Genomic DNA, 14,436 nt, shown 5'->3' on the forward strand with positions numbered 1-14,436 from the left:
TGACATTCCATCACAGCTCGAGTGTCTTCTTCATATGCTTGATCTATTAGGGATAAATAGTTACGGAGGCATGTGGGCTATCAGATGCCCCCTCTTCAGTCTACACTGGTGCTGTTGCTTCAAGTGTTTCTAGTTCCTATTCTTCAGTGGAGAACTGACATTTTTATTCCCTTCGTTATTATTACAGACTGCTGACGAGGGCTCCACGGTCTCGTGCGTGATTGAGCGTGTGCGGGGATCTCTGGACCACGTGTATGTCAACTATAATGTTACACAACTGGACAGCTCCAACAGCGAAACACCAGTACATCAGGATTTTGTTAATGCCACCGGAGCTGTGCTCTTCCTGCCTGGACAACGATCCGAGGTGCGTGCGTTGTGCTCCCTTTAACGTTTGAGTAAGTTAGTACAGGAGCAGGGAAAACCCCGTCTTAAAATTTAACACTAAACAAAATTGCTGAATCAGGAAAACTGGAGAAATCAGCATGCAATGTACAATAAACATCGGCATAATTATTTCATAGTAGCACTTCTTAGCAGGAGGATTTGATGTATTTAGACAATAGCTCCCCCTACTGGTCGATTATGTGTGGGCAAATTTACCAAAGAAGTAACAGGTGTCCGCTCATGATTAATCCAAGTTTCCGTCTTTACATATTATTTTCAAAATGTCATTAACATTTAAAAAATATGAATTTACTTTTTTACTCCTAAGGTACTGAACCTGTTGGTCTTGGATGACAACCTCCCAGAACTGGCTGAATCCTTTCAGGTGACTCTGGTGTCGGCAGAGTCTGGTGACGGGAAGCCGGGCTCCACCCCCACCAGTGGCGCAAGCATCGACCCAAACAGCTCGGTTACCACGGTTACTGTCACAGCAAGTGACCACCCCTATGGTATTGATCAACATACGATTGGAAAACCTCTTTTTTAACGATTGTTATTCAGCTTTTATGTATCGATCATCTTTTTTAACGATTGTTATTCAGCTTTTATGGTCCGCCCCATCTCTTTCCCGTCACGTAGGCCTGCTGCAGTTTCTCTCCAGCACTCCTGGAGAAGGCCTCATCTCTCCAGCTCTGGAACCAGCTCAGACAACTGTGAATGAGGAGGACGGAGACATTCGTCTGGTGGTGGCCAGGGCCCAAGGCCTCTTGGGAAGGGTCTTGGTAGGATACAGGACCACCCCCTTTACAGCATCCAGCCCTGAAGACTACGAGGTTAATATTAAGTGATATATACGGTCCTATGATATATTGGGTAACTAACGTAATGGCTGTTGCAGGACTCGGAGGGAATACTGGACTTCCTTCCAGGAGAGAGATTAAAGTTCATTACTGTGACCGTTATAGACAATCCTGTCCCTGAGCTGGACAAGATCTTCAGAGTAGAGCTTTATGATACTGATGGAGGAGGTGAGAACGTTGAGTTTAAAACCAAAAACATTTCTCGTGTGAGTATTTTTAGCAGCATATTTCCCCTAACTGCTGTGCTCCTGTGTGCTTCCCTGGACCCAAACTACCTCCCTACCTTTCATTTTCTTCTGGTGTGACTATGATGTGCTGTGCCACTTGCTTGACCCCACCCCCCCACCTTTGACCTCTGTGACCCATCAGTGGATCACTTTCTGCATAGTGAAGGAAGTGGTAGTGGGGACAATGAGTCCGACTTCCTCCCACCACCCTACCACCACCATGGTAAGCATTCCTTACCTTTCTTCCCCAAACTGCTTCTTCTTTCTGCATTTCTACAAACCCTTGTCTGCTTGGATAGGTTCTCTCTGGGGGGGGGGCATAAATGCTTAGAGATCTACTTTATGTTCCACTGGTTTTCTAACAATTAGCAACCTGTCACAACCATCTAATGGATGAGAACAAAGAACAAAAGACTTTATCACTGAGTCCAAAGATCTTGTGCATCGTGCGGTTGGTTATTTTAAAGCTGGTTGTCGAAAACGACCCTCATGTCTGGTGTTGTCTGTGTAGCCTCCCTGGGCCTTGCGTCCCGCATCACCGTGACCATTGCTGCATCGGATGATGCTCATGGAGTTTTCCAGTTCGGCCCTGAATCTCTGTCCGTGGCGGGAACGGAGCCAGAGGACGGGCACAGCTCTGTGGTCCTGCAGGTCGGTGTGACGTCATCACAATCAGGAAGTTCCCCTTGATGCACGTTTGACCTCATGCTGTGCCACGTCTCAGGTGGAGCGGACCTTTGGTGACCTCTCCAGCGTCATCGTATACTGGGAGGCGGATCCCAGGTCTGAAAGGGAGCTCCTGTGCTGGTCTGGCAACATCACCGTGGGTGTTGGTCAGCGATCAGGGAACCTCACCATCAATGTGGCCCAGGACGAGATCCCCGAGTTGGACCAGAGTTTCGCCGTGTCCTTGGTTAACGTCTCTCATGGCCGCCTGGGTGCCCGCACATCCGCGACCTTGACCGTGCTCGCCAGCGACCATCCTTATGGCGTTTTCGTGTTTGCTAACGAAACGCGGCACGTCCGACTTCCTGAAGCCGACGCAACTGTCTCCCTGACGATCTCACGACAGAGAGGCCTGATGGGTCGGGTGTGTGTGCCTAAAATTACCCACCGTTAAAAAAGAAAGATTAAAACTACTGATGTTTTGATTGTAGAGAATATAAAAGGTGAGATTCCAACTTTTATCCGGTTTTAGGTACGGGTCACATATGGGACATTAAGGGAGGCACAAGCAGAGCCTTACCAGACCCCTGGAGTGGGCCGGGCCACTGAAGGACGGGACTTTGTTCCCCTCCTGGGTTCCGTCGTATTCTTGGCCAATCAGAGGGAAGCAAATATCAGCCTTCAGGTCCTGGATGATGAGGATCCAGAAAGAGATGAGTCGGTGTTTGTGGAGCTGATCAGTGTTGAACTCCTGGCAGGAGAGCAGGAAAGGCTCAGTAAGATTCTGATTCTTCCTTTTTGGATTTTTCAAAATGCTAAATTTACACGACACTAATCATTAATTATCATCTTTTTCTGGCGTTGTTCAGTTTCCACGTCTCCTTCTTTGGGCACCAGGACTGAGGCTGTAGCCCAGGTGATACTGGAGGCCAGCGACGATGCCTTTGGAGTCCTGCAGCTGTCAGCATCTGCTGTCAGTGTGGCGGAGGACTATGTTGGGCCCATAATAAACGTCACACGTGTGGGGGGGATATTCGCCGACGTGTCTGTCAAGTTCAGAGCGGTGCCTTTAACTGCCAGAGTCAGTAAGTGCAGTCTCCAAGTCTGTTGTCTCTCCAAAGCACAGGTGTCAGGCTCTGTCACTGTGCATGTGCATGTGTCACCCTACAGGTGAGGACTATAGTGTAGCCTCCACAGATGTGGTCCTCCTAGAAGGTGAATCCAGTAAATCTGTTCCCATCTATGTGATCAATGATGTGGTCCCAGAGCTGGAAGAGACTCTTCTCATTGAGCTGATCAATCAGACCACGGGAGGAGCTCTGCTGGGGGAGGTCACACGTGCCGTAATTACCATATTGCCTTCTGATGACCCATTTGGTGCCTTTGGTCAGTGGAATTTTAGATATCTTTTTCAGAATCTTTTTAATTTGCTTTAACTGAAGAAGTTCTTCCCTTCAGTCTTTCAAGCGGTTCCATTCACCATCGAAGAACCCAAATCTGACTCTACTGAAGTCAGCTTGCCAATCGTGCGTAACGCTGGTGCCATTGGCACGGTGGTTGTGCAGTGGCGAGCCACGGTTCGTGGTGAACTAGCAGTAGAAGACATCCAACCCACTTCTGGAGAGGTGAGCTTTGCTCCTGGGGAGACCATGAAGGTGCTACGAGTGGCCATTTTAGCTGATGATGTGCCTGAAATCACTGAGGTATGACAGCTTTAAAAAAAAAAAAAAACGCTCCAAGTTGGAACATTTAGCTCAATTACTCGGTCTTTTCTAGGTAATTAAGGTCCAGCTTACCGGTGCCAGTAATGGAGGAAACCTTGGAGCAGATACATCTATTCATATAATAGTACCTGCCAATGATAATCCACATGGGACAGTTTACTTTCAGCAGCCTGTTTACCGCGTCCAGGAACCCCTGGAAGGAGTTTATTCAGCCAATATTACAGTGACCAGAGGGTATAGCGTGCTACATCACCCATTTCCCCCTTTCCCTTGACTCAAGGCTTTTTCATTCATTTAGTTCCCTGTTGCCTTCATTCCAGAGGTGGTCACTTTGGACGTTTGGAGATCCTGTACAGCACCGCTGAACTCGACATTGTCGGCTTAGCTCAGAGTGGCGGCCAGAACCTGCTAATGTACTACGACCTGCCGAAAGCTGGCATTCCCTCCGCTGCCCTGCTCAGGACGGCCAACATCACCGGTCACTCGGACGCCCTGACTGCATGTGCCGCTGCCTGCCTGAGGGAACGTGCATGCCAGGCTTTCTCCCTGGAATCAGGGGCCACCTCTCCAGCCTGCACCTGGGTGACCTTGGAGGTGGTCCAGTTGGAGCTACGATCCGATGTTCTGACGTATGCAAAGAACAGCAGCGCCGCCGCCGTCCTGTTCAGCGCCCAGGCGGCGGCTGGCAGCGACTACACGCCGGTGGCTGCTCAGGCTGCCTTCGTGGAGGACGGATCAGGCTTGGCTAATCTCACAGTTCCAATACTGACTGATAAATTCCCTGAAATGGACGAGAGCTTCGCTATACAGATCTTGAGGGTAAAACAATACTTGTAGTATTTTCCATACTCTTCATTATGGTCCAGCACATTATGCATTCATGCTTTTAGACATAATCCATATGTTCTTATTTTGAAGGTATCACTGCTAAATCTGAGCGTAGCTGAGAGGAACATGCCTACGATCGGCCAGCCAGACAAGGCTGTGGTGACTATTGGGATGAATGGAGATGCCTTCGGTGTATTTTTGATATACAGTCTCAGTCCAAGTGCTACGGAGGATGGACTTTACTTGGAGGTTCTAGAAGAACCCTCAGTGGTGGTGCCTCTAGTTATAGAGAGGAGAGGAGGGGATCTGGGCAGGGTCACAGTGGAGTGGAGGTTTGTTGGAGGAGAGGCAACACCAGATACGGACTTTACTGGAACTGGAGGAACTCTGGTCTTCGATGGTTCGTAAATAAAAAAGATCATTTTATAAGAAAGAAGTTAAAGGTTGACCAATCTTAAATTGATAACAGATACACTATATTTGCCTTTATTTCTATCATAACAAAGATAATTAAGACATTTTCTTGTTCATTAACTGGAGTTACATATACTTTTATGTCACCTTTTCCCAGGTGAGCTGAAGAAGACGGTAGAAATAGTAATTAGTGATGATACTGAGCCAGAGGACAACGAGAGTCTCATGATTGGGCTCGTCAATACGGAGGGAGGAAGTCGAATCCTGCCCAGCTCCGACACAGTAACCATAGTGATACAGGCCAACGATAACGTGGCTGGGAGAGTAGGTTTCCATCCAGCATCGCGCTCCGTCGTTGCCAGAGAAGGTAGGTGTCCGGTCTGGTCCTGCCCAGAATGTTTTACCTTCTAACCCTTTTCTACTGTCCCTGTCACCTGAGATGTGCTCCACTTAATTGGGGAGTTAGAAGGAGAGTTCATTCTTAGTAATGGCCGACTGTAGCAGGTGGGCACCGAGGCTTCAGTTCTTATCCATGCATGAGCGGACACGGTTCCACGTGGGATCCATGTTATTAGAAACCCGGGGAATCTTCTGGAGTGGATCCAGCGATCCACATCCATAGATCTGCCTTTTAGGTGTAGTTTCAGACTCATTTGGTGTGTTCATGTTTTACTGATTCTATATGTAGAATTTAAATAGGTAATAAAGGAAGAAAACAAAAAGAATAAGATATGAAAAGGTTTCGCTCACGTCTGTTTGAGACTTCTGTAGAACTCTGTGATGTTTTGTGGAACAGGTGAGACGCTGTCGTTACTGGTGTTGAGAACAGCTCCCGGACTGGGTAACGTTACTGTTGACTGGACTCTAGAGGGGCCATTTGTACCAAGAACCTTCAGCAAAAGCTCAGGAACCCTGTTCTTTACCAAGGTAAATAGAAAGATCCCGACCCTCGGGGGGTCCTTGGTGGCATCTTTGTGCCCCATCCCCCGCTGACCGGCTGTTTTTGTGATTCCAGGGACAGTTGAATGACACAATCCATCTGGAGCTTCTCGATGATGCCACGCCAGAAGATAAAGATGAATACAAAGTGTCCCTCTCAGACATCAAAACGTTTGGTAATGCAGCTTTAAAGGTCTCTGTCGTCTAAAGTTGTGCAGCCGTTATGGTGAAGCTCCACTGACCCCCGTCCAGGTGTTGCGAGCTCAGGCCACGCTACCCTGGATCCGCAGCACAGGCAGGCCGTCCTCACCGTGGACACCAGTGACGAGCCCTATGGACTTCTCAGCATCGCTCCGTCATCTCTGATGGTGACCACGGAGGAGCGGCACCAGACCATAAACATCTACGTGAACAGGGAGTTCGGAGCCTCGGGTCTGTATGCAGAGAAGGATGGAGAGACTAGAAATGCTCAACTTGAGAAGGTTAAACGTCTCTCCTGACTGTGCAGGGGCGGTGAACATAAGTTATGAAGTCACAGCAGGAGCGCTACGAGACCTGTCCCCTATAGAAGGCGCTCTGGCAGACCCGGGACTGGACTTCGTTTCTGGCACCGGTTCTGTCATCCTTCAGGATGGACAGACGTCCGTGGCCATTCCCGTCACCATAATGGAGGTAAAGGCAGAAGAACAACCAAACCCTGAAGGTCTTTGGTGCAGTTTAAACCTGTTTGTAACAATTTTACAACAAAAGAAAAATCGATGCGTTAATGTGATTTCCTATTAATTTTCTGTAGCTTTTCCTGGAAACTAACCTATGATATTTAAAGTGTCTGTGTTCCGTTTTCAGGATGAAATCCCAGAGTTGCAGGAGTTCTTTCTGGTTAACGTCACATCGGCAGTGCTGATCACGACCTTTGCCACGGTTCCACAGCTCGGTAAAAAAGCAGCTTTATCTGATCCGAACGTTCCTCTTAAGAAGAAACGGAACTCAAACTCTGATCAAATGGAGCTTATTTCTCTCTTATTTCTTCTCCTTTATTTAAATGCTCTTTTCTCTGTACGTTCTCCCCATTTGCTCTCTGTCCTAGAGGTGGTGTATTGCTCATTGCCAGGTAAAAACCAAAACAGAGTCACGTGTTCCGCGGCTTTGCTCAACATGTTGTTGATGTACAACAGTCCTGCATGGTACATTAGTGCAACGCAGTCATTGACAATTTAAAGGCACCATGAAAGAGCATAATAGCAACTCTTACTGCTGCTCCTCCGCCTCATCCAAACCACGGTCCACTTTATGAATGAGTAACTTTAGAAAGTGATGAATAGACAGAACGCTACTGGCAGAGGAGCAGCTGGAGCCTCCCAGAATATCGGCCTTCTGCATGTAGACGCAGGCAGCACACAGCCGCTCCTCTGGCGGCAGTTATTATGTGGCTTGGATGGTTAGATTGATGCTTTCCATGATTGAGGAAGCCTTGGGATTTGGTGGGAGCGGACTAGCATTGTGCGGTCAGGACAGAGAAAGCCAAGCAAAACCCAAGGCGAGCCTCCCCGGCGCACACGGCCATGGAGCGATGGTAGAAGCCCGGGGTCATAAATCTGTCTGCCCCTAAGACTTGGCTGCTCCGCCCCCCCAGGCCACTGACAGTAGATGCTTCTAAGCTGTGACAGGATCCTTTGCTATCCCCTGCTGCCCACTGCTCGTGCTGTCGAACCTTCAGCCAGGGCCGTTCTTTGTAACTGACGGCATAAATGTCCCTCTTTCTGGATGTGTCTTCCCCAGACGCTCAAGGTTTGGTGGCAGAGGTCAGCATCGCAGCAAATGATGGAATCAGAGGCGTTATTGAATGGACCAACACCATGTGAGCAGCTGATTTACAAAAAGCTGATTTCTTGTACGTTTGAAGCTGCTCTAAGAGGTGGTTTTTCTCTAAATGGCAGGTTTGAAGTGAATGAAACCATGGGGACCTTGACCATTGTGGCCTACAGGAACAAGGGCACATATGGGAATGTCTCGGTTTTCTTCTACGCTCAGAATCTCGAAGCTCAGCAGGGACTTGACTACAACACCAGCGAAACGGTGAGTGGAGCGATCCAATGAGAAATGGACTGAGTGGATATATGTGCAGTAAACACCGGGGGGGTGGGGGTGGGGGGGTCTCACGCCCTTTCTGACAGCCCCTCTCTTCACTCAGATGCTTCTCTTCGTCCACGGCGAACGACATAAATATGTAGACGTGCAGATCATCGATGACGCCATTCCAGAGGGAGCAGAGCGATTCCAGCTAATCCTGTCCAAACCTTCATCGGGGCTGGAACTGGGCACCAACACCACAGGTGCCGTTCCAGTTGGGCTTTTCTGACCTCAGAGTTTCGGAAGACGGGTTTCAATCAGACAAGAATTTACCCAACATTCCTAATCACAAATGTGTGATCAATTTAAGTTAGTCACAGCAACTGTAACTATAGTAACGAACTAGCCACCCTGTGTCCGTTGCAGCAACGGTGAACATCCTGGCCAGCGATGACGGGCATGGCGTCATCTCCTTTAACTCCAGCCAACATTTCCTACTGAAGGAGCCCACCTCTCTGTCCAGCCTGAGCGAGAGCGTAGCTACTCTGTATGTAGTTCGGAATCCTGAAGACGGCACATTTGGAACGGTGACCGCACAGTTCACCATCACGGACACCAGCGGTAATCTGGCAGACGCTGATCTGAGGCCAGCACAGGGCTTTGTGGTCCTGGAGGATGGAGTCAGGCTTGAGGTGAGGGGACGTTCTGGTCTTCTTGCATTGGGTCGTTGTTTTAAAGGGCACGATGCTGCTCTGTTTCCCACTGTTGCTTTCATCAGCCACTTTGCTTGGAACGTTAATTCCTGCTGTTTCAGATGGTGGAGATCTGGGCGGTTCTCGATGGGGAAGCTGAAGGGAATGAGACCTTCACGGTGATGCTATCAAACCCCACAGGAGGCGCACGGCTGGGCGAACAACTCCAAACCTTCGTCACGGTGCTGGAGAACCTGGCGCCAGCCGGCTTGTTCCGCATCACGCCTTCGATCAACAGGTCTGAGCACAGTAGTGTGAAGGAGTCCACAGAGCAGAGAACGAAGGCCTCATTGGCAGATGTTCCATGTTCCCACCACAGAAGTGACACCGAAGTACGTGCAGATGAAGATGGCAGAACGGTCTTCCTCACCGTGTCTCGCAGTCACGGTCTGGGGTCGGCCGTCAGCGTGGAGTGGGAGACGCAGTCGGGCACAGCTGTTGCATCTGGTTAGAACGCCCGACCAATTCAACCGTCTCTGCTGCTCTTTTCTTTCCTCCGGGTGAGATTATTTTGTTGGTTTCATCTCCAGAGGGTCATTTCTTAGCGATGGGGGTTTACCAGAGCTTCGTGGACAGCCCCACCTCAGCGTGGTGCGCTCTGCCACATCAGCATTCCTTCCTGGCGATGAGGCTGGATAAGAGAGCGGTCGTGGGATCGTCCCACACGTTGGCCACTCTGTATCGATGGCAGGGCGCTTTTGTGGCAGTGGAGGTAGGACGGCGACAGAATGCCGGTAGAGTACGTTACCTATCGATACATCATTGCTCGTCTCTTGATTGCGACAGTCCATTAGGATCCAGGAGCCCGGCTCCTGTGTTGGCTTTGCTCTGAATGGATCCACCTATGTAGGCGTCACACATCCGGGCCCTCCATCCGCCCCGGCTGCCAACCTCAGCATCTACAAGTTACACAAGGACCTAAATGTCACATTGGTACGTATGACCTTATTTATAGTAGTTGGAGTCTCTGTAAGAGCGTCAATCCTGAAGGATTTTATATGTTCAGGTGCAAACTTTAGGCATTGAATCGCTGGATGTAAAACACTTGATCATTGGAGATCAACAGTACCTTATAGCATCAAGCCAGGTGAGACCAAAAGCTCCTCTTTTTCTCTGCTTTAGTATTTCCAGGTATATCATTCACATCGGACATCAAATCCTGTCGTTTTTGTTTGTTCCATGCTGCAGATCTTTGTCTGGACCAGGGGATCCTTCAGCCTCCTCCAGACCCTGGACGTCCAAGGCGATATCCTCAGCGTTGCCCCGGTCACTGGGGACGTAGTTCCCCGCCTGTTGGTGTGTGTAGACGGGCAGAACGTCAGCTGTGTTCTGCTCCGCTGGACAAATCGCAGATTTCAGACACCACAGCCTCTAAAACTCAACGGCCGAGTCCTTCAGGCAGAAGTAATCAACACCAGAGTGGACGAAACTCTCCTCTTGGTTGGAATCGAAGGTGACGTCTTATTGTCTATTTACAAAGCTGCTTTAGTTCTCTTGGCAGCTTTAGACTGTAACAAATTTAACCCTTTGAGGCTCAATTTCTGCATTTAAATTTGACTTCCAGTCGGTGCCAAAGTCATTTGCAGATGCTGATGTTTTTGCAATAAAACGGTCGCTGTTTTCTTTGGTTTTACTGTGGCCAACTTGTTGGTTTTTGTTTTAACTGGTGTTTTTTCTCTCAATTACATGAAGATAATGTCAATAAATGAGTCATAGTTCAGAAACCAAAGAAACGAACGATGGCGTCATAACAGCAACAAGATTGCATCATTCTTATTGATTATTTATTATCCTCCCAAGCCTCCAGAAGCTGGGATATTTCTTGTTGTGGGTCTATGCAGCGTTGGGTGGCCAGAGTGGTGTCGCAGAGGGACTCAGGCTGGAATTTGTCAGTCTTATTTTATGTCTCTTTTCTTTGGCTGTGCGTCATCATGGCTGTGGCTGCAGGTCTGCCGTCGTCGTGTGAGGTTCTCCAGTGGAGCGCGCAGCAGACTTTGCCACAGAGACGTCAGTCAATTCCTCACCCAGGCCTCTCGTCTGTTCACCCCTTCACTGCTCCATCGGGCACCAGTGAGCGCTCGGCAAACCTTCTTTTCTGTTCCCTTATTTGCTCAAGCCGGCTCACCAGAATGACAGTTTTTGCTTCCTCTTTGCAGCTTATCTCATGCTAGCCGGGCTGAACGGCTCATCCCTTTACTCGTGGAGGCCTGACACGGAGCTGTTCGCTGTGATCCTGAGGGCTCCTGCAGCCAGGAGCTTCCTTTCACTCCCGGTTTCATCACTAAACACAACGAAAATGCTCTTGGCTTCAACTGGGGACGACGGCGCCTCTGTCTATCAACTCAGTGCTGTCTCCAATCAGTCCGATTTCATACCCAGGTGAGCAAATACGATGCCTTTACGTTATTTTTATGATGATTCTATGATATGAAACACTCTCTTGGGTTCATCATTCTTTTATCTTCATTCTTCGCGTTCAGTTCTGGGGAGTTGCACTTTGCTCCTGGTGACCGTGAGCTGGAGATCGCCGTGAACATCATAGACGATGACGTCCCTGAAGAGCAGGAGTATTTCCACGTCGCTTTGAAGCATCCGAAGGGTGGCGCCGAGATTGGATTTGGTGGTCAGATGACCATCGTTGTCCCAGCCAATGACGACGCCCATGGAGTCATAGGCTTTGCTGAGGTGATCACGGAGAAGAGATCGTTTGGTTTAGACCAGACTGACTTTTCTTTCTTTCTTTGTTTGTGGTGTTACACCTTATTGGAAGTTAGTGACAACGTGTGTGATTTCACCTCCTCTCTGCAGAACTTTCTGTCTATGGAAGTGGAAGAGTTGGAGCAAAACAATCAAATTTCTCTCAGTGTTGAGAGGAAGAGAGGGACCTTTGGCAGACTTACTGTCCACTGGGCAGCCGATGGCAGTCTAACAGACATTTACCCCACTTCTGGAGTGGTGAGAAATCCTCTCCTTTATGCTCCAGTTTTTAAAGGAAATGTTAACTCAAATCCGCACGTTTGTGTGATAGGTTACTTTCTCGGAGGGCCAGCACTTGGCCATCATTTCCCTGAGCGTGATAGCAGATGGTGTCCCAGAGCTGAGGGAGAGCGTGACGGTCACCCTCATGGACGTCACAACTGTGGGCCTCCAAGACCTACGCCAGGCTGCAGTCATTGACAAGCAGCGTGCACAAGCTCAACTCACCATACTGCCCAATGGCTCCCCCTTTGGAGTGATTGGATGGCATCTGGACTCCCAGTTTATGCTAACAAAAGAGCCAGAAAGTGAGTGTCAGATGAGTAAATCTGTGTTGGCAGCATGAACGTGCCCCCTCACCACAAACATTTTACGTCACTGATCATCTCATCCTTTAATCCAGCTTTCTGACATTGTCCCACCAAACATGTTTGCTCAGCTAGCGCTATTGCTATTAGGCTAATCCCACGCTGAGATTTACTGTAACAGATTTGCAGCGATTTCCAGGATGTGAGTAAATGTGCGATAAGCTTTAATCTGTGTTTGGACCAACAAAATGTGTTCAAAGAATAGAATCTGGAGATGTAAATACCAACCTTCAGCGCGATTAATATGATCTGCAAGGTCGTTCTCACCGTCTTCCGTGACCTCACAAGCCTTGCAGCACTGTTAAGCCGACTGATCTGATTAAAGCTGCTTTTCCTCTGACCCGCAGAGACTCCATTTAACATCACACTGTCAATAGTGAGAGAACAAGGTTCTTCGGGTCAGGTAAAAGTTCATTACCAGACCAAAGTGGCCCTCTACCTGCCCCCATCCAACCAGGCTACCGCAGGACTGGACTTTACGCCCAGAGACGACGCCGTCATCCTGACAGATGGTGCTACTGTGGCCCTCGTGACTCTCACAATATTACCCGTAAGCAGCGGTCCGAGTTATCATAGGGTCACGAACCGTCCTTTGGAGATGCACACAGCTGTAACTGGGCTCCTCCTCCAAAACAGACCTCTCTGTTTGGATTTCCCAGCTGCCTCATGATCCAGCATTTTTAAGCTAGTGATTCTGACCCGAGTCCTTCAAGCTGCTTATCGTCGTCAGCAAAGATTAGCTTCTAAATCTCCAACCCATAAAATCGGACATTTTTCTGCGTGAATATGTTTGCTGGAGAAAAGTATGTCTTTGTTTCTGAAGGACGACGTCCCAGAACTGGCAGAGAGTTTCCTGGTAAATATCAGCGGCGTGGAGCTGATTCAGGGGTCGGAGGTTGCCGGGCAACCCAGTGTGAAACGACCAGGTATGGAGGTCGCTGAGGTCACCATCAGCGAGAACGATGATCCTCGAGGGATTCTGCAGTTCAACGTTTCTGATGTGAGCACGCTTTCCTTCAGATGACAGGGAGATACTTCATGTCTTATACTGTATAATTAAAATGATTTCAGGGATTCGGAGGAACTGTGACGGCTTACGAGATACCGTCACCGGACAACATCCTCTATCTGCCCGTGGCGAGACTCGCTGGCGCGTTGGGACGGCTGGTCGTCTACTGGAAGGCTGAAGCCCTCACGGCCGACTTTACGGATTTTAGCCCCACATCTGGGAACATCAGTTTCCAGGATGGACAGGTTAATTGAATCCCTATTTACATGGATCAAGGATAAGATGCTAATGCTAATGTCTATAGTGGGACAGTGGGTTTCAGGTTCTCCCTTCTGTTTCTTTATTTTTAGAGAGAGGCCATGATTGCGGTCACCATCTTGGATGATGAATCGGCAGAGCGAGAGGAGACCTTCCGTGTGGAATTACTGCGCGTGATTGGTGGCGCTCGACTGGGTGGAATGACCTCCGTAACCATCAGCATTCCATCCAATGACTCCCCACTGGGACGGTTTGGATTTCAGGGGCTGGAGGTCAGTTTACTCCAGCACAGGAAGTCTTAGCCATATTGTTTTTCTTTATTATTAATGTGTCGGCTTCACCTGTAATGAAAGATGAAAACAGGTCATTTGGAGGCTCAAATAAAATGAGAATAAAATACATATAAAGGAATAAAAGAAATAGAGTTCTGAGGGCACGATACACCTTCCACGGTGTTACAGCTCATGTTCTGACGTTTCATGAAGACATTGATTGTCACCCCACACAAACGCGCGGCCAGAATATGAGTTAGTGGTTTTCTTCCTGGGAGCAACAGTCTGGGGAGGCCTGAAGAGTCAAATAGAACTTTTCTGAGATGAAAAGGTTCCCTTTCTGTTCTATTTTGTTTCCCGTAAAGACAATTGTTGCTTCTTGGACATTGAAAAGATTTTCCAACCTTTTAGTTTCAGGTCAGCGAGCCAGAGCGTGAGGATGATCCTGCTGCACAGGTCACCCTCACAGTGGTGCGCAGTGAGGGAGGAGAGGGGGCCGTGACCCTGTTGTGGCAGCTGGAGGAGCAGGCCGTCGATGACCTTTCACCCCTCAATGGAACCCTGGTCTTCACGGAGGTATGAGAGGAACCCTCCACCACGTGTATCGTCCAGCACACGTTGCTGTTTCATCAGTCTTTGCGCTGTGAGCTCATGATTCAAGGGCTGTTTTATGAAATATTCCATTT

The 14,436-nt window shown here is 48.8% G+C and overlaps 1 protein-coding gene across 9 annotated transcripts in view; it reads left to right on the forward strand.

Annotated features, from left to right (window-relative positions):
- adgrv1 (adhesion G protein-coupled receptor V1) overlaps nt 1-14,436 on the forward strand; it is a 69,471-nt gene that overhangs the window by 21,015 nt on the left and 34,020 nt on the right. For 7 of the 9 annotated variants that reach the window (XR_008950732.1, XR_008950730.1, XR_008950731.1 and 4 more), the window contains exons 23-63: nt 188-367; nt 716-896; nt 1,027-1,220; nt 1,286-1,415; nt 1,617-1,697; nt 1,986-2,125; nt 2,199-2,564; nt 2,673-2,916; nt 3,010-3,225; nt 3,311-3,526; nt 3,599-3,843; nt 3,917-4,098; nt 4,185-4,683; nt 4,783-5,092; nt 5,264-5,473; nt 5,903-6,033; nt 6,122-6,221; nt 6,298-6,477; nt 6,554-6,717; nt 6,892-6,979; nt 7,133-7,156; nt 7,825-7,903; nt 7,983-8,121; nt 8,237-8,378; nt 8,542-8,807; nt 8,930-9,105; nt 9,187-9,314; nt 9,398-9,579; nt 9,654-9,800; nt 9,874-9,954; nt 10,056-10,320; nt 10,815-10,937; nt 11,024-11,246; nt 11,348-11,552; nt 11,676-11,822; nt 11,896-12,151; nt 12,559-12,761; nt 13,035-13,211; nt 13,283-13,465; nt 13,571-13,750; nt 14,162-14,326. Coding sequence is in view for 5 of the 9 variants with exons in the window: in XM_057034042.1 (XP_056890022.1) it covers nt 188-367; nt 716-896; nt 1,027-1,220; nt 1,286-1,415; nt 1,617-1,697; nt 1,986-2,125; nt 2,199-2,564; nt 2,673-2,916; nt 3,010-3,225; nt 3,311-3,526; nt 3,599-3,843; nt 3,917-4,098; nt 4,185-4,683; nt 4,783-5,092; nt 5,264-5,473; nt 5,903-6,033; nt 6,122-6,221; nt 6,298-6,477; nt 6,554-6,717; nt 6,892-6,979; nt 7,133-7,156; nt 7,825-7,903; nt 7,983-8,121; nt 8,237-8,378; nt 8,542-8,807; nt 8,930-9,105; nt 9,187-9,314; nt 9,398-9,579; nt 9,654-9,800; nt 9,874-9,954; nt 10,056-10,320; nt 10,815-10,937; nt 11,024-11,246; nt 11,348-11,552; nt 11,676-11,822; nt 11,896-12,151; nt 12,559-12,761; nt 13,035-13,211; nt 13,283-13,465; nt 13,571-13,750; nt 14,162-14,326 (7,548 nt within the window). In the remaining 4 variants the exon portion in view is untranslated. The remainder of the gene's footprint in view (nt 1-187; nt 368-715; nt 897-1,026; nt 1,221-1,285; nt 1,416-1,616; nt 1,698-1,985; nt 2,126-2,198; nt 2,565-2,672; nt 2,917-3,009; nt 3,226-3,310; nt 3,527-3,598; nt 3,844-3,916; nt 4,099-4,184; nt 4,684-4,782; nt 5,093-5,263; nt 5,474-5,902; nt 6,034-6,121; nt 6,222-6,297; nt 6,478-6,553; nt 6,718-6,891; nt 6,980-7,132; nt 7,157-7,824; nt 7,904-7,982; nt 8,122-8,236; nt 8,379-8,541; nt 8,808-8,929; nt 9,106-9,186; nt 9,315-9,397; nt 9,580-9,653; nt 9,801-9,873; nt 9,955-10,055; nt 10,321-10,814; nt 10,938-11,023; nt 11,247-11,347; nt 11,553-11,675; nt 11,823-11,895; nt 12,152-12,558; nt 12,762-13,034; nt 13,212-13,282; nt 13,466-13,570; nt 13,751-14,161; nt 14,327-14,436) is intronic. The other 2 variants (XM_057034039.1, XM_057034041.1) reach the window with 2 other exon arrangements.

Source organism: Takifugu flavidus, chromosome 5 (assembly GCF_003711565.1).
Source record: "Takifugu flavidus isolate HTHZ2018 chromosome 5, ASM371156v2, whole genome shotgun sequence".
Lineage (NCBI taxonomy): Eukaryota > Metazoa > Chordata > Actinopteri > Tetraodontiformes > Tetraodontidae > Takifugu > Takifugu flavidus.